The 18,092-nt window shown below is 53.8% G+C and overlaps 1 protein-coding gene across 9 annotated transcripts in view; it reads right to left on the bottom strand.

Annotated features, from left to right (window-relative positions):
- Window positions 1-15,617, bottom strand: part of IBA57 (iron-sulfur cluster assembly factor IBA57) — a 31,690-nt gene extending 16,073 nt beyond the window's left edge. The window contains exons 1-5 of one of the 9 annotated variants that reach the window (XM_074038352.1): window positions 15,262-15,617; window positions 14,296-14,516; window positions 10,510-11,515; window positions 6,966-7,306; window positions 5,614-6,873 (exon numbers count right to left, since the gene is read on the bottom strand). In XM_074038352.1, the coding sequence (XP_073894453.1) occupies window positions 6,482-6,873; window positions 6,966-7,065 (492 nt within the window). In that variant the 5' untranslated portion in view covers window positions 7,066-7,306; window positions 10,510-11,515; window positions 14,296-14,516; window positions 15,262-15,617 and the 3' untranslated portion in view covers window positions 5,614-6,481. Of the gene's footprint in view, window positions 1-5,613; window positions 6,874-6,965; window positions 7,307-10,509; window positions 11,516-13,234; window positions 13,275-14,295; window positions 14,517-14,920 lie in introns of those variants that run through there. The other 8 variants (XM_074038364.1, XM_074038367.1, XM_074038361.1 and 5 more) reach the window with 8 other exon arrangements.
- Window positions 15,618-18,092: the final 2,475 nt, after the last annotated feature.

Raw genomic sequence — 18,092 nt, 5'->3', positions numbered from 1 at the left:
TAGCATCACTGCCAGGGAAATGAAAGACGGGGACACTGGAGATGGCCAGGTGCCCACAGCCCAGTCACAGTCCTAGCTTGGGCTCCCTGCCCCACATGGAGCACTGCCCTGGGTCTCCACAGCCCATAGCCAGACAGACCCTTCTCCTCACTTTTCCCAAATCAAGGCGTTTACCCAAGATGTTCAAAACTTAAACACTAAATCTCTAAATGGAAACTAAGAAGACCGACAGCACCAAGTGCTGTCAAGGATGCAGGACGACAGGAACCTGGCACACTTCTGATGGGAATGTAAATGCTGCACTCACTCTGGGAAAATGTCTGGCAGTTCCTAGCAACACTGAGCTTTCCTGCCCTGTGGCCCAGAGCTCCACCCCAGGGGTTTACCAGAAAGACTGGAAAATGTATGTACACACAATCTGTGCAAGTATGGAGATGCAGAGACCCCTGAATGAGAACAGGCAAACACTCCTTATTCCCAGATTGCTAAAGCAAGGGAATCAGCCGCCATCACTCATATTGGGTGGAGATGCCCAGGCTGGCAGAGGAGTGGGAGAGCTTCCAGATGAGACAGGGACAGCTCCAGGTGAGCCCGGATGGAGTCTGTGGCCTGGGGAGCTGGAGGCAGCTCACAGGAGTGGGCCTCCCATAGGATTGGTAAAGGAAGTGTCTGCCTCCATTTGTGCTGCTACAAGAGAATACCTGAGGCTGACTCATTTATAAGGAACAGAAGTTTATTGGCTCCCAGTTCTGGAGATCGGAAAGTCCAAGGTTCAGGAACTGGCAGACTTGGGAATTCTGCCTCCAAGATGGTGCTTTGAACACTGGAGGGCAAGAGAGACACAAGCGGGCTAAACTCACCTTTTCATAACATTAACTCCACCCTTAAGAGTGGAGCCCTCACAGCCCAATCAGGCCTTATCTCTTAACACTGTTAGAATGGCAATTCAATTTCAACATGAAGTTGGCACAGTGCCTCACGCCCCAATCCCAGCTACTTGCGGATAGGAGTTGAAGACTAGCATTTAAAAACAAAAAATTTTAAAAATTAGCATGCCCCTGTGGTCCCAGCTACTCGGGAGGTGGAGGTGGGAAGATCACCTGAGCCCAGAAATTCAAGACCAGCCTGGGCAATATAGTGAGATCCCCATTTCTACAAAAAGTTAAAAAAAGAAAAGAAAAAATTAGTCGAGTGTGATGACTCACACCTGTAGTTCCTGCTACTCACGAGGCTAAGGCAGGAGGATCACCTGAGCCCAGGAGGTTGAGGCTGTAGTGAGCTTGTAGTGTGTTTATGCCACTCCACTTCAGCCTGGGCAAGAGTGAGACCCTGTCTCAAAAAAAAAAACAAAAAAACAAAAAAACACCTCCCAACAACAATTGTGAGTTTGTTTGTTTCTCCTTGAAGGACTGGCTTTTAAATTCCATGGTCTTCCCTCTATAGTTTGGAAGATACATTTCCATTCTTTTAGAGATTATCTGAAAACTTTGATAAGCCTAGTAACAGATGCTAAAGTCAGTGTCCATGCCCTCCTTCCAACCAGGAGGAGGACTATAGAACACTGTAGGTTTGCGCACCTCTCTCCCAACTCACATGTGGCATCTTTTTTATAAACTCCAAAAGTAGGCATTCTAAGTAGAAGCTTCTAGATGTGGTGTTTTAGACATGCCCACAAATCGACCCTCCTGCCTATTCATTCCTTCTTCCATCACCAGCTTCCCCACAGGATCCCTTGCCAGAAGCCCAGACATGCCTTAGACGCTTTAGGCTCTGCTGGCAGCAAACTCAGGAGTGAGGACCGTTTCCTGGTATGAAAATGCCTTTAGTTTTTTTTTTTCTTTTTTGAGACAGAGTCTCATTCTATTGCCCAGACTGGAGTGCAATGGCACAATCTTGGCTCACTGCAACCTCTGCCTCCTGGGTTCAAGTGATTCTCCTGCCTCAGCCTCCCGAGTAGCTGGGATTACAGGCATATGCCACCATGCCCAGCTAATTTTTGTATTTTTAGTAGAGACAGGGTTTCACCATGTTGGTCAGGCTGGTCTTGAACTCCAGACCTCAGGTGATCCACCTGCCTCAGCCTCCCAAAGTGCTGGGAATACAGACATGAGCCACTGTGCCTGGCCCCTCATTCTTGAAAGATGAATTTTTCTGGGTACACAATTCTAGGCTATCACTATTTTCTCCCAGGACTTTGAAGATATTATTTACTTTCTTTCTGGCTTCCAATGTTGCTTTTAATAAACCACTTATTTTCTTCTTTCCAGATAATCTCTTTCTTTTCTGCCTTCTTTCAAGATCTCTTTGTCATGAGGTTCTGTACTTTCACCAAGACATGACTATTTGGTAGAGCTTCTTAACTATGCTGCTTGGGAGCCACTGGATTCCTGAACCTAAGGAGCAGGGGCTCCTATCGGTTTGGGAAAGTTCTCAGCCGTATTTCTCTGAATACTTGCCTCCACCCCATATTCTCTTTCCCCTCCTTCTGGAATTACTCGTAAATTGCGGATGCCATACTAAATTCTCCGTCTTCTTGTCTCTTACCCCATCTTATATTTTCCAGCTGCACTTTGGGGTCATTTCTTCAAACAGTTCCCAACTCTTCAGGAAACACACCATGGATTATTTTTTAGAATATTCTATTTTTATTTCAACAAGTTCTCTTTTTAATCTGCTTGGTCATTTTATAGTCTCTTGCTTCCTGTGCATAAATTGTTTTATTTAAATATATTAAACATCCTCATTCCATGTGATGTGTCTGCTTACTCTAGGATCAGAATATTGGTGTGTGTGCTTCTGTATGTCTTTCTGCTGGGCCTTGTTTATGGTACTGTGTGTGTGTGTGTGCGCTTACAATTTCTTTCCTGTACCTTAGCATGTTTTGATATCTTAAAAACAAAACAAAACAAAAAAACAAAAAAACTTCCTCTGTTTTACGGCAGTCTCATTTAAAAAAAAAAAAAAAAATTCCACCTTCTGGCTGGGAGACTGCCCCTCCCAGACCAGCCAATCCTTACAGATAAGGGCCCAGCTGGGTGCACGCCTCTGTGATGCAACCTCATCAGTCCAGAGCCCACCTCTATCTAGCCAGAGCACTCAGGCAGCCAAGGACCACTCCTACAGCTTGGAGCCCATGGAAATCACTCCAGCTCGCCGGCCACACACCTGCCCTACCTTGCCTTTCCTGGGGAAGCGCCAGGAAAGGTCTGGCAGAAGCTCTCCTGGGCTCCTGCCTCTCCTCTCAGGCTGCACTTGACTGACTGTCTCATACAAGAACACAGAACAGGGAGCTTGTCTCCTTGGGGATTAGAAGATGATGATGATGATGATTTTACAATGAATGTATACTTCTTAGGATGTTTTCTATCAAAGGCCTGATTTGGAGGTGGGTTTCTCACAGTTTCTACACTGTCTGCTGGGCTCTGGAAATACTACCAACTGCAACTTCTCTTCTTTTTTATTTTTTCTTTGTTTTAAGACAGGGTCTTGCTCTGTTGCCCAGGCTGGAGCGCAGTGGCACAATCACAGCTCACTGCAGCCTCAACCTCCTGGGCTCCACCATGCCTGGCTAACTTTTTTTTTTTAAGAGACAGAGTCTTGATATGTTGCCCAGGCTGCTCTCAAACTCCTGGGCTCAAGCAATCCTCCTGCCTCAGCCTCCCAAAGATCACAGGCATGAGCCACCATACCCAACCTTACCTGGCTTTGAGAGGAAAATATAAGCATGCTTTCTTAAAGATGCACTATACACTGTGTTAAGTAAAACAACTCAGAAACAGAGAGTCAAACACCACACGTCCTGACTCATAAGCAGGAGCTGCCCAACAGGCAATGTGAGCTCAGAAAGTGGAAGGTAGAAGGCGGACATGAGGGACTCTAATGAGGGGTGGCAGGACAGGTGAAGGTAAGAAGCCCAGATTGCACCACCATGCACTATACCCACATAACACAACTGTACCTTATGCCTTGAATTCACACACACACACACACACGCACACACGCTAACTTCCTATGTTTTTACAACATAAACTAAAGCAGACAGAAGAGCAGTGTGCAGTTTTGGAGCGGACGCACCAGCTCTCAGCAGACCCCAGTGCTCCTGAACGCAAAGCTCTGACCCTGCTGAGGCGCTTTAGGCTTTAGGCCTGCTTCCAAGGTCCTAAAGGCCAGGCCTTTCTGAGAGGACTAAGGACATTTTGGTGAAAACTGATTTGGTTTGTATGACAGAGGGGCTCTTTTGTTGACTGATACTTTCCTTTTTAAAGACAGAGAAAAGGCTGGGCACAGTGGCTCATGCCTGTAATCGAGACCATCCTGGCCAACATGGTGAAACCCTGTCGCTACTAAAAATACAAAAATTAGCCAGGCATGGGGCATGTGCCTGTAGTCCCAGCTACCCAGGAGGCTGAGGCAGGAAAATCACTGGAACCTGGGAGGCGGAGCTTGCAGTGAGCCGAGATTGTGCCACTGCACTCCAGCCTGGGCAACAGAGCAAGACTCCATCTCAAAAAAAAAAAAAAAAAAAGGACACAGAAGAACACGGAATGTGTTTGATATGAACCAAGTATTTTGAGATCCTGACACCTGCAGAGACCTGAAGACACTGAGGGGGCGCAGGATGGCTCAGGCAGCACCTCACTCTGGAGTGGCGTGCTTCCTTCCTGGCTCACCACCCAGCCACACCCACAGGACAGGCTAGGATGCTCCCAGATGCTGCAGCACTCAAGGAGGTCCTGCTGGGAATGCCAGGCAACCTCAGGCAGATGAGGGAGCCAGGGCACTTTGAGCTCGAGGCACAGACCCTCATTCCAGGGGTGCATGCCCCTCATGCAGGAGACACCAGCTCTTGGTGACACGGGCCACAGGCATCCACTCCTGGCTGAGCTGGAGAGAAAACTGGCCGGGAAGCTGATCAAATGTCTCCATGACAGTTTAAAGCAGCAGCTGGTGGGGCTGGAAAGGTTGCAGGGATGCTGGTCTGGAATCCATCCTGCACTGGGGACTTCCAGAGCATGACCTGTCCAAGAGGGGCTGAAGGCCACCGGCTCTCAGGACCCCAGGGGTCAGGGCCACCTAGTTGTTTCCTTGCCCACAGGAGAGCTTACCGCAGCAGGTGGGACTGGACAGCCCTCCTCTTCCCTCCAGCTGCAGCCACTTCCTCCCGTGCATCCACTCTACACCCTTCTCCGTGGTGATGGCAAACTACACAGCAGCTCAGAGCTGCCTTTAGACCCCTGGCCCTGAAACTGCCATGGCTGAAGGTTTCTAGAGAGCACCTGTGGCCCCCCAGGATGGCTGCACAGGCTCCTTGCCTGCTTGGCCCTCCGTGACCACCCTAAGGTCCAGCTTGGTGGCCCAAATGCCTGCCCCCCAGGCCCTGTGCCCTGCAGCCAACAGCTCACAGCCATGGGGCTGTCCTTTGCAGACTCGGCACCCACATGCCCAGCCTGGGCCTCTGAGGCCTCCCCTGCTGGCCTGCAGCCATGCCAAGTGCTTCATCTGGTAGGTCTAGGCATTCTCAAGGGACAGCTGTTGCCAGGGTCGTCAGCCAGATCCCAGAAACTAAGCCCCCGCCTCCCTCTCCCCCAAATGAAACCAGAGCTCCCAAGGGGCTGCTTGTGGCTCACTCTTTAATAAATGCCCTGAAACATGGAGCTCACACTTCAGTGGGAAGGGGGAAGCCAGTGGGTGAACAGGAGGCTGCACCCCACGACTGACAGCAAGTCACTCTCACTGCAAACACAGGCAGTGCCGAAACCCAGCACACACATGCAGAACTCTGCCCTGCTGGCTCTTGAGCCCTGAGCTGGCCCTACCCCATGCTCCTGGAGGGCTCTGAGGAGGAACAGAGGTGGGGAAACATGGACAATGGGCACAGCCTTCCACAAGCCTCCAGCATGGGATACCTGGTGGCTCAGCCCTGTGTGCTCCTCCATGCACAGAAACCCACATGCCACCTGATCCAATGCCCCAGACCCCTCTAAACCACGCACAACCCCACCCTGAGACATGCTGGAAACAAGCACAGTGAAACAACTCCCAAAGCCGGAGCCCCAGCCTGCAGACCCTGGACACCGCCCAGCTTCCAGGCACAGGGACCAACCCCCCATGAGGCTCATGCTGGGCAGAGTGGGGTGCAAGGCACAGAAGCTGCCAGTGCTGGCCAGAGACACTGTCCCATCCTCCCAGACAACCCTGTGTGGAGCCACAATTGGGGCCCGGCGCCACCTGGAGCTCAGCACTCACACAGTGGGCTCCTCTGGGGTCACAGGAAGCCCAGTGAGAAAACAACCCACGTGCCTGGGGCCCTTGAGCATGGGCGGGGCCAGGCAGGGCACCTACAAGGAGGACTTTCCCAGATGGGAACCAGGGCTCCCACCCAGTAGGCACAGCAGACAGATGGAATGGGAAGACCCCCGACAGAGGACAGAGGCCCCAGGCCCCAGCCTCCCCATCAGCCTGCACCAGCCAAGGCTTCGGGCTACTTGGAAACTGTAGGCCACCAGTCTGGCACAGATGCGGCTAAGGCCACCTGAGCACCCTCAGAGGCTCTGATGTGCAGAGGACCCTTGATCTTCTCTGACCACAGCAGGGCCAGCCCCACGTTGCCCTGGCCGGCCCTGAACTTGCCCACAGTCTGTCCTGACGCAGTCAGCACCGTGGCACCGGGGGTGATGCCACTGGCAGGAAGGGGGTCCAAGAACCTGACAGGGAAGAGGCGCTTGCGGATGACGCCCATGTGGTGGGTGCGGGCTGTCAGCTCCTGGCCGATGTAGCAGCCTTTGGTGAAGCTCACGCCGTTCATGAAGGCCAGGTTGGACTCCAGCGGCAAGGCCACCCCAGGAGGCAAGTCTCTGACCCCCTCAGGAACGCCTGCAGGGATCGGAGGAGGGAAACCAGCAAGAACTGAACATCGTCTAGCCCTACCCATGCAATCCAGTCCTGCGCGCCCACCCTGCCCATACCTTGCAGGTATCGGTGCTGGTGATAATCCCACAGGTCCCCGAGCCGGCCCCCCGACACCAGGGCTGGGCCTTCGTCCTGGGTGAGGAGCCGCCACCCCATGCGTGCTGTTCGCGGGTCGCGGATGAGGATGGCAGCAGCCCCTGCACTCTCCTGCAACGGTGCATTCCCGTAGGCCTCAGGGGAACTGGGCAACACTGCCCACACTCGCAGCTCCGGGTGCGGCTCCACCGTGACCTTCCGCCGGATCCTGTATAGCGCGAGGTGCTTCTGCAGTGCGCCCTGCACGGAGCTGTCACACTCCAGGAGAAAGCCAGACACCTCCTCCGAGTGTTCCTGGAGCCTGCAGGGAGAGAGGCAGGGGTGCATGCCAGCTCACCAAGTGCGTGGGCCAGAAAGGGCTGCATGACGGAGCTAGCCTTACCCAGGCAGAGGAGTACACCGTGGACCAACGTAAGGAGCCCTGCCCTCAGCCACAAGGGACTGCACCTTCAAGGCAAGCGCCTGGGTCACCACAAGCAGGGAGCCACGCCACAGCGAGCCACGCCCATAGCCATAGCCACAGCTAGATGTGAGCACCATGGAGAACAGCGCAGAGTGCCATGCCCACAGCAATGCCAGGATACGTGCAGACAACGCACATCAGGCCAGGCAGGGCACACCTGGACCAGCACATGGAGAGCCCTGCCCACAGCCACGCGGAGCTGCGCCTCCAGAGCTCTCCTCTAAGCAGGCAGAGACAAGCTCACAGGGGCTAGCGCAGACAGACCCTGTTTGCCCAGGGACTGGCAGAACTACAATAGCCTGCCCAAGGGCATCGTCTGGAGTAGTCCCAAAGCCTAGGGAAGAAATGACAACAGTCCACTGGATGCGGGAGCAGGGACGGGCAGGGCCCCACAGAGGAACGGTATGCACAGCCACTGAGAACCAGACCTGCCTGTTCCAGCCCAGGGAAGCCATCGAGGAGCCCGAGGGTCCTAAGGTGGGCAGGAGGGAGGAGCAAGGAGCCCAGGAGGAGGTCAGGGAGGTACAATATGCCTGAGGACCACTCTACCTATGTCCACCACCTGCCTCCCCAAGTCAAGTCTCAGAACCCAACCCCAGAGCCATTCTGACCTGCACTCCAGGCAGCCCTCCTCAGAGGATTTGGGCAGGCACCACACGAATGACCCCTGACCAGATGGATGGTGGGGAGAGGGGAGGCCCGGGCAGTGTGGGGCATGTCAGGTGGGGGGCACTAAGTGGAGATACCTCGGGTGCAGCCACCTCCATGGCTAGGGTTGATTGCAGGTGTGGACTGCACAAGGCTTCACAGACCGGTGAGAGCTGAGACAGGGAGGTAATAAGACCCCCAGAGGGCCTGCCAGAGAGGAGCCCACAAGCTGGTGGCCCAGCCCCTTCCAGCCAGAAGAGGGCTCAGTCCTTGCCAGCCACCCAGAGCTTCAGGTGCCAAGTGGGGGCCTGCTGCCCTCATCTCTGCAGTCTCACTCTACCCTGTGATCATGCCCACATGCCAGCAGCCACAGAGAATGTTCACCCAGAACCAGTGGGCACAGGTCTCACTGAGGACCCTGATGCAGGGAGGGTGGGCATAGCCAGCTGTGACAGCCAGTGGAGCTGGCCCGCCCTCCAAGACAGTGGTCACAGGACATCAAAAACAACACTGGCAAGGGAGGGGAACATACGTCATTTACACATGTGGGGCTAAGATGATGGGAGGAACAGCAAGGACAGCACAGAGGGGCAGCCGCAGGTGTAGTGCAAAAAGGTCACCACGCCACCAGGGAAACACAGGCAATGTGTCCCAGACAGACGCAGTGGCAAACCCAAACGCTGGCCAGCACGAGGAGAAACCAGGTCACTGGCATGCTGCTGGTGTGGAGGCAAAACGGGCGTCCCTCTGGAAGACAGGGTGCAAGTCCTCACAATATCAAACAAGCAACTACCCCGTGACCTGGCTCTCTCACTTCCGGGCATGGATCACTGAGAAATGAACACTGCAGTTCACACAAAACCTGCTAAAGCGAAAGCTCACAGCAGCCAGCTCTACTAGTAATGGCCAAAAGGGGAGAATCAAGGTGCCACCACACGACAGGGGACTTCTCAGCAAGTACAGGGAGCCGGAGATGGACAGAAGTGGGTGGATCTGAGGGCACTATGGTGAGGGAAAAGGGTAAGGCCAAAAAATAACAGGCCGGTGCATCCATCTATGACACTCCTGAAATGACACAATTTTACAGCTGGAGAACAGGTTTCGGGGTGTTGGGGGTGCCCATTCAGGGGCAGGAGTAGGAAGCCGCATGGGCCTGATCATGGCCACAGGTATTCGCACGTTAGAAAATCGCAGTTATACACATGTATGCACACACGCACAAAGTAAGACACGCAAATCCAGAGACCCCAGATGTGCCCTGTGTGTGCAATCAGGGGAACTGGGGAGGGGTCTATGCGATCTCCTCCCACAGGTTTTTTTTTTTTTGCAACTTCCTGCAAATCTATAATTATTTCAAAATAAGAAGTGGGAAAAAAAAAAAAAAAAAAAAAACAAGGAACTTCCCCTGCAGAGGTGTCCGAGCACTACAAGAGGGAAGGCAGCAGGCAGTCCTTTCATCCCAGCCATCTGACATCAGCAAGTTTTTAACCACATGCATGCGTATTTGTATTTTTAAAGTCTACATTAGGGTCAGCAGACAAAGATGGACTAAAACACAGGTGAGCAGGGGACCCGGGCGGAGGGACAGATGTGAGGTCATGGGCACAGGGTGCTGGGCACTGGACAGGCAGGGAGGAGCTGAGCAGCGCCAGGCAGAGTAGAGGGACAAAGTAAGGGGACTAGAGTGGAGCTGAGGGATCGCAGGTCCAGGGTCTAGTAAGCTGGGCACACAGGCACAGGGGAGGCCGCAGAGTCCTACAGGGCAAGGGCAGGAGCTGGGGCAGGACAGGCAGGGTGGGGCCAGGGTGCCCCATGGGTCCATCAGTCGAGAGTGGAGCCCAGAGAAGATTAAGCTGAGGGCCCCTGCACTCTGAGGTGGGGCTGGCTCAGTTGCCCGCCTTGGCTGGAACCCCCACCCATGCTGAAATCCCCTGCTGCCCCCATCTGCTGAGCACTCCCTGGCCTCCCACAGGGTGGATGTCCTCACAGGACCCAGGTTCTGGGGTCAAGGGCACTTTCCAGCCCTCTGTGCCGGTGACTGTCTACCAAGCAGCTTCTCAGGACCAACTGAGCTGGGACATGACCCCCAGGCCCACCCCAACCCCTGCCACACCTGAAGACTGCCAGGAGACTAGCTGCAAAGGAGAGCCCTGGCCTGGGGAGCTTTCTCAGCCTCATCGTTATCCATGGTGGGGGCTGTCCAGATGCTGAGCAGCACCCCTTGCCTGTACCACATCCCATCATGACAACCAAAAATATTTCCAGATACCGCCGAGGGGCGCAGGGGACAGGGTTGCCAGAGAAAATACAGGGCACCTGGTTAAATCAGAATTTCACATCAACGACCAATGACTTTTTTAGTGTACCCCAAATACCGCACAAGATGTACGTACAAATCATCCGTTGCTCGTCTGAGATGGACCTGGGTGTCCTGTGCTTTTGTTCACTGAGCCCAGAAGCCCCGGTGGGAGTAAGGGTGCAGGAAGTGGAGGGAGGTCAGGGGTGGCTCTGGCCCAGCCAACTGAGAGAAAGGGTCCCCTAGCCATCAGACCCAAGGGTTTCCGGTCATGTTCAGGAAAACACTGCCCTGGGGCCCGGCCTGACTCCTTCCCTTCTCTCTCCTTCCTCCTTCCCAGGCCACCAGAGGCCTGACAAGTCTCTCCTGCCCCTCAGTGCTGGACAGACACAAGGCCACAGCCCTGACACTCTTGGGCCTGCTGAGCCCTGCACTGAGTCCACATCCTTGCCCCGGCCAGATCACAGCACGGCCACTGGACCACAATCCTACCTGCGACGTGACCCTACAGCCTGTCTCTGCCGCCTACATGAAGAGAGATCAAAACCAACTGACAGAAAAGGACCCCAAGGAGGCCAGGCATGGTGGCTCATGCCTGCAATCCCAATACTTTGCAAAGCTGAGGCAGGAGACTCGCCTGAGCCCAGGAGTTCAAGACCAGCCCGAGCAACATAGTGAGATCTCAACTACCTGTAGTCCTGGCTACTTGGGAGGCTGAGGTGGGAGGATCACTTCAGCCCAGAAGTTTGAAGGTACAGTGAGCTACAACTGTACCACTGCACTCCAGCCTGGGCGACAAAGCAAGGCTCCATCTAAAAAAAATGCTGGCGCGGTGGCTCAAGCCTGTAATCCCAACACTTTGGGAGGCCGAGACAGGCAGATCACAAGGTCAGGAGATTGAGACCATCCTGGCTAACACAGTGAAACCCCGTTTCTAATAAAAAAAAATACAAAAAACTAGCCGGGCGTGGTGGTGGGCACCTGTAGTCCCAGCTACTCGGGAGGCTGAGGCAGGAGAATGGCGTAAACCTAGGAAGCGGAGCTTGCAGTGAGCTGAGATCCGGCCACTGCACTCCAGCCTGGGCGACAGAGCGAGAGTCCATCTTAAAAAAACAAAACAAAAAAAAAATTAGCTGTCAAGCTATGAAAAAACATGGAGGAATCTAAACGCATTATCACTAAGTGAAGGACGCCAATGTGAAGAGGCTACAGATGCATGAGTCCAACTACAGGACATTCTGGAAAGCGTGAAACTATGGAGACACTAAAAACATCAGTGGTGGCCAGGAGTTATGGGAGATGGATGGATGGGCAGGGCACAGAGGATTTCAGGGCAGTGACACTACTGTATGTGATGCTACAATGGTGGACATGTGTCATCATACATTTGCCTAACTTATGAACGCACCAAGCCAAGAGTGACCCTCATGAAAACTATGCACTCCAAGTGATGATGGTACATCAACAGAGGTTCATCAATTGTGGCGAAAACAGCACTTTGGTGGGGGATGTTGATGATAGGGGAAGTTGTGGGGTAATATGGGAAATCTTTGCACATTCTGCTGTTTTGTTGAGAACCTAAAACTGCTATAAAAAGCAACTCCCATTAAAAGACAACAACCAAAAAACTATAGCTTCATCTGAAAGAAGGCACTACATCCAGGAAACAAGAATAGGGGGCTTTAAGGAAGCAATGGCTCAGGATGATATATTAGCAAGTATCAGAGTTGAAATAAAAAATCTTACAGTCAGAAAAAACCCATAGAGGAATGATGGGCAGGGAATGACCAGAGAAGCAGGAACACACGGAGGCTTCCAGCGAGAGGTGGCCCCTGACCTGTAGGCTGCCCTCTCCCCAGAGGAGTGACCAGAGAGGGCAAACCACAGAGAGAGAGGTCAACAGCCAACAGCAGCCCGACAAGGAAAAGAGTGTAACCTCATGAACTGAACTAAACGTGCCCAATGAGCGCAGCCCTAAGCCCACCCATGCCACAGAGTTGGGAGGGGTGGCATCTGGACACCTGTCGCCCACCACCCCTGGGGAGCCAATTGAGGAGGTGACCTTGTCGTGTCCTTCTTCCAATGGCTGAGGAGAAACAGGGCCATGAATTCCAACAGAACTGAAGCTAGAGGGTTTCAAGTATTATTACACGGATGCTGAATCCCATGGAGGATGGTCCTGCCCCACCCAACCCCTCAGAGTGGAGCTCCCTAGCCTGTGACTTTGTGTCACATCTCAGAAGCGAGACCAGAGGTGGATGATATCACCCTTCAGTGCTGAGCTGGGGAAGAACAGAGCCACCTCCAGTACCCTCAGCACTCAGAACAGTGGCGGACACACCAGACACCCAGCACAAGCGAAGAAAATTAACTCCTCCTGCAGACCTCGAGGACAGAGACCACTACAATGAGAGCAAATAGAAAGCCACAGAAAAGCCACCAAGCATATGCTTGGTAAGGGGAACTGGGGCCCAACAGATCTACAGACAAGCTCTAGACTAGGCAAGAAAGGATGAATAGGAAAAAACCCTGAGACGCAGAAAGGACAGACAGTTGACCCTTGAACTATGCAAGGGCTAGGGGCACTGGTCCCCACACAGTTGAAAACCCACCTTTAAGCTCTGACTCCCCAAAGGCTTAACTACTAACAGATTCCTGTTGACTGGAAGCCTTATGTATAACATACGCAGTCAAGTTGCACATATTTTCTATGTTTTATGCTATTATATACTGTATTACAATACGGTAAGCTACAAATCCCAGAAAAAAAATCCTAAGGAAGAGGAAATGCAGTTCCTCTTCACTGAATGGAAATGGATCACCATAAATGTCTTCATCCTCATGGTCTCCATGTTGAGTAGGCTGAGAAGGAGGAAGGAGAGCAAAGGTTGGTCTTGCCGTCTCAGGGTGGCAGAGGTGAAGGAAAATCCATATATAGGTGACCCACGCAGTGCAAAGTCAGCTGTACTTTATACCACAGAACAATTATTAAGAATAGGAATTCAATAGAACTAGGACTCAAAGGGAAAAGAATAAAAGAGGACTATAGAAATATGGAAGGGAATTTGGGGACCAAAAACAACATCACTGTAAGGCTAACATGTGAACAGCACAGTACTGACATAGAAGGCTCAAAATAATCAAAGACTATAGTTCTTAAGATGAAGAAATTAAAGTAGCTAGACAAAATGTAATGAATACATAAGACAAACAATGATGACTACATCTCTGAACTGGGACATGAAGATTTAAGCCTATTGAGCTAGGGTGGGCACACTTTTTCTGTAAAGGGCCAGTGAATAACTTAGGCTTGAGGGCCACACTCATGCCACAACTCTGCCACTCTAGGCAAAAGCAGCCCCAGGCCGGGTGCAGTGGCTCATGCCTGTAATCCCACCACTTTGAGAGGCCGAGGCGAGTGGATCACCTGAGGTCAGGAGTTTGAAAACAGTCTGGCCAATATGGTGAAACTCTGTCTCTACTAAAAACACAAAAATTAGCCGGGCATGGTGGCAGGCACCTGTAGTCCCAGTTACTCAGGAGGCTGAGGCGGGAGAATCTCTTGAACCCTGGAGGCAGAGGTTGCAGTGAGCCAAGATTGTGCCATTGCACTCCACCTGGACAACAAAAGCAAAACTCTGTCTCAAAAAAAAAGCAGCCCCAGACCACATGGAATCCAATGGGCGGGGTTCCCAGAGAGTTTTATTATAAATACAGGTAATGGGCTGAGTCTGACCTAAGGGCCATATTTCACCAACTCCGGTTCTACATTTAAAGAGCGCACTAAATGCCCAGCAATGTGATATGGAAAAAGACCAAACTAAGACACATCAGCAAGACATTTCACGACATCAAAGATAAAGAAAAGTTTCGAAAAGCTTACAGAGAAAAACACAGTTCACATACAAATAAGAACGGCACTAGACTTCTCAGAAAAGCTGGCAGCGAGAAAACAAAGTTGTGATGTGAACATTCTCGGTGACAATTTCCAAGATAGATTTTCACACCCAGCCAGGATATCAGGTAAAGCCACTGGCAGAGACACAATGAGTCCAAAAATTCACCCCACGTAGCTCAGGAAGTCATTAAAAAGGTGTCCATCCCCTGAAACCAAAACACAGGAGTAAGCTGAAGAGGACAAGAACAGGAGAGACAGCAGGCAGGCGGCCGCGAGCCAGATCCACTTCACCCGGGGGAGGTTTCAGGGATCCAGGTCCCTAGAAGCTGGGCAAGGGAAACCCCAGGCTGTAAGCTGTCACGGCCCTGACCCGGCATGAACATCACTGACAGTCGTGATATCAGCACAGATGACAGAACCAAATGCCAGTGTGACCAGCAATGGTGAGATCTCGGAGGGGACACAGAGAAACACAAGGTAAACAGAACCCACGAGTGTCACCACAAGCTGTCACTCAGAAACACAGCTCTGCCACCAGGCGGGGGCCCTGAACCCCTTATCCCTGCGGAGGGAGAAGGGTCACCAGGTGGCCCACTTGGGAGGTGCCCACCTAGAGATGCCTCTGCTCTGACATGGTAGGCGGGCACCCAGGCCTCCCCTGGATGAGTCGCTGAACCATCCCTGGGTGTCGAGCCGAGTCCTCCTCTGGGTGCTGGGCCCTGAGTGAGCTTCCCCTGGGTGTCTATCCCAAGCGGAATCTCTTGGGTGCCCGACCCTGAGTGCCAGTCGCTGGCCCACCCGCCCTTGAACTTCCACCCCATCCCGGCCCTCCCCAGGTGCCCACCTCCCACGCCTTCTGCAGGCCCCGGGCGCCCGCCTTTCCCCTGGGTGCCGGTCCCTGGCCACTCCCCTGGGTGCCCGCCCCCTAGCGCCCTCCTAACACGCGCTCACCCGTACAAGATAACATCATAGAGCGTCCGGCCCTGCACGTTCAGGAAGTGGGCGTAGCCCGCGCGCGCAAGAGGCGGGGCCCCCCCGGCCGCGGGACCCGGAAGCGGCAGTTCATTGGTCAGCAGCCCTAGCAGGAAGGGCGCCGCGTCGGGGCCGCGCACGCGCAGCAGGGTGCGCCCATCCAGCCGGAAGCAGGCCCAGGTCGCTGCGGCCGTTGGGTCGCCACCAGGACTGCGGAAGCTGTGGACCAGGCGGCACCTTGGGGCCGCGCGCAGCCACCAGCGCCAGGCCGGGCCGCCGCGCCCCGGAGCCGCGCCTCGAAGCAGCGCCGCGGCCGCCATCTTGGACAAGAGTGCGGCAGCGGGAAGGGCCCACGGAAGCAGGAGGGGCGGGTGCCACAGCGGCCCCTGGCGGCGGCCGCCGGAGGGAGGCGGGAAGGGGCGGGCGCAGAGTGCGTGCGTGAGGGGTGAACGAAACGTGCGTGCTTGAGGGGAGGAGCAGTGCGAGTCGGGGCCAACAGAGCGTGCGTGCGTGAGGAGCAGGTCCGCCCGGGCTGGAAGGGGCGGGCGGGACGAGCGTGCATGCTGGGTGGGTGGGGCATGCGTGGGGGGCGGAGCATCGTGCACGGGGTGTGTTTCGGGGCGGGGGCTCGACCTATCCGTCAGCACGTAGGCTCCACCCTCGGCAGGTAACGAGTTTTCTGCCCACCTCTTAAGCGCCTTTTTGTGTCCTATTCGGGGCATGCCTCGCTTTCACCCACCCGTGTCGGGCACCGCCACCCATCTCGAGAACCTCTTCATCCTCCCAACCTGAAACTCCCTGTTAAACACCCACTTCCCAGCCCCATTGTACCCTCTGGTTCCATGAGCATGCCTCCTCTAGGGACTTTACAGGAGTAGAATCCTACGGGATTTGTCCTTTGCGACGGCTTATTTAACTCAGCATAGTATTCTCAAAGTCCATCCACGGTCTAGCATGTGTCAGCTTTTTTTTTTTTTTTTTTTTTTTTGTGAAGACAGGGTCTTGGTTACGTTGCCCAGGCTGGTCTCAAGCTCCGGAACTCAAGCAATCCTCCCGCCTCAGCTTCTTGAGTAACTGGAACTACAGGCGCGAGCCACCAGGCCAGCTAATTTTTGTATTTTTTTGTAGAAATGGTCTCCCCATGTTGTCCAGGCTGGTCTTGAACTCCTGGGCTCAAGTGATTCACTGGCTTCGGCCTCCCAAAATGCTGGGATTACAGGCGTGAGCTACTGTGCTTGGCCACTTTCTCTTTTTATAAGGGTACCTACTAGTTTGCCAGCTGTCCACGTGTGATTGTTGTGTTATTTTTTCTTCTTTATTTGCTGGACAATTGGGGCATCAGCTGCAGGTGGCAGGAGGCTCCATCCCCAAGTGACTCCACGGATAAGGACAGGCACCATCCAGCCCACAACCCCTCCACACCCCTAATCAATGCGACATGACGAGACACAATCACAGCTTCCAATCACATCCTTGGTAACTTCCGCTTTTTTCAGGCCAGGGTCACCCCCGTCATGTGTCTATAGTCCTCTTTAGTGCAGGACTCCAAGCTGCCACGGAGCCCAACCTGTCCTGCAGGACGTCCTTCCGATGATTCTTGTCTTCTCTTCACAGCTGAACTCACAGAGGACAATTTAGGCAGGAACCGCACACTGCTATGACATATCCACCCCACTGTGCTTTCTTGAGGAGTGATGTCCCATGCCCCCGCTGAGCAGCCCTGTACAGTGGCCACTTTCCCTGGTAGTAAGTGATGCATCTACAAGGTGGCCCCAGCAGCCTTCAGCCCTAGAGTCTGCCCTAGTCCAAGCCATCCCCGTCTTTCTGGCCTCCATGGGCCCGTGCACCATGTTGCATTCCTCTCTCCATAGTCCTCAACTCAAAGCACCAAAGAAACCTTACTCAATGTGTCTTTATGGTGCAGAGTCCCGGCAAGCAGAGGTCTTTGTGTAGCTGTTGAATAAAAAAAATTCCTCGTGATGCGTAGTAACATCAGTGAGGAAGACTGCACCAAGGCGCATCATGTGGTGTGGGGCCCTGCCTGGCAGCCTTGGTGGAGATGGAGCTCAACCCCAATACAACAGGGAAGGGGGTGGAGAAGCCGAGGAGCAGCGTGGGGTCAGTGGGTGGGAATGACTAAGGAGACATCAGGGCTGAGGGGTCTGGCTAAACCCACCTCACAGGGTCCTTGCTCTAGGCAGGCAGGGTGATCAGACGTCACCAGGGGACGGTGGAGGATGAGGGACCCAATCAGATGTCATGGAGGGTGAGATATCCAGGGTGTGGTGTTCTGGCTAAACTGATTCAGTAGGGCTCTTACTAAAACTGGATTTTCCAAGCAAGTGCCCACACATGGGCCTAGGAGAAGGTTCCGGATCCTGGCCGGAGTTTGGCCAAGCAGAGAATCCCTGCCATAGCTCCCTGCCATGTCCCGAGGGCCTGGCCAGCACCCAGCATGCCTTAGGGGCTCAGGTGACATTGAGCAGTCAGCGAATTCCCGCAGGCCCTGGTCATGGCCACGGAGGCCCTGCCCGCCGTTAGTCCACTCCCTTCACTGCAGCCTCCTCGTCCCTGGAGCTCCTACTTGCCCTTCTGAACCCTCCTCACAGCATCCCCACCTGCCCCAAGCCCTGTGAGGCCCTGGATCCCTGCCTGCCCAACCAGGCGAGGGTCAGGGCATGGTGAGGGGCCTGGAGAGAATCAGCCGGGTCCCCCAAGGTCCCTGGGCCTCAGTCCCCCGCCAGCCGCCAGCTTCCTGACTGAGATAGGCCAGGCCTAGAATGTGCTCCCTAGCCACTGGCTGTAGCCAC

The sequence above is a fragment of the Macaca fascicularis genome, chromosome 1 (assembly GCF_037993035.2).
Source record: "Macaca fascicularis isolate 582-1 chromosome 1, T2T-MFA8v1.1".
Taxonomy (NCBI): domain Eukaryota; kingdom Metazoa; phylum Chordata; class Mammalia; order Primates; family Cercopithecidae; genus Macaca; species Macaca fascicularis.
The sequence above is the reverse complement of the archived record's forward strand: the minus strand, read 5'-3'. Positions and strand labels throughout refer to the sequence as shown.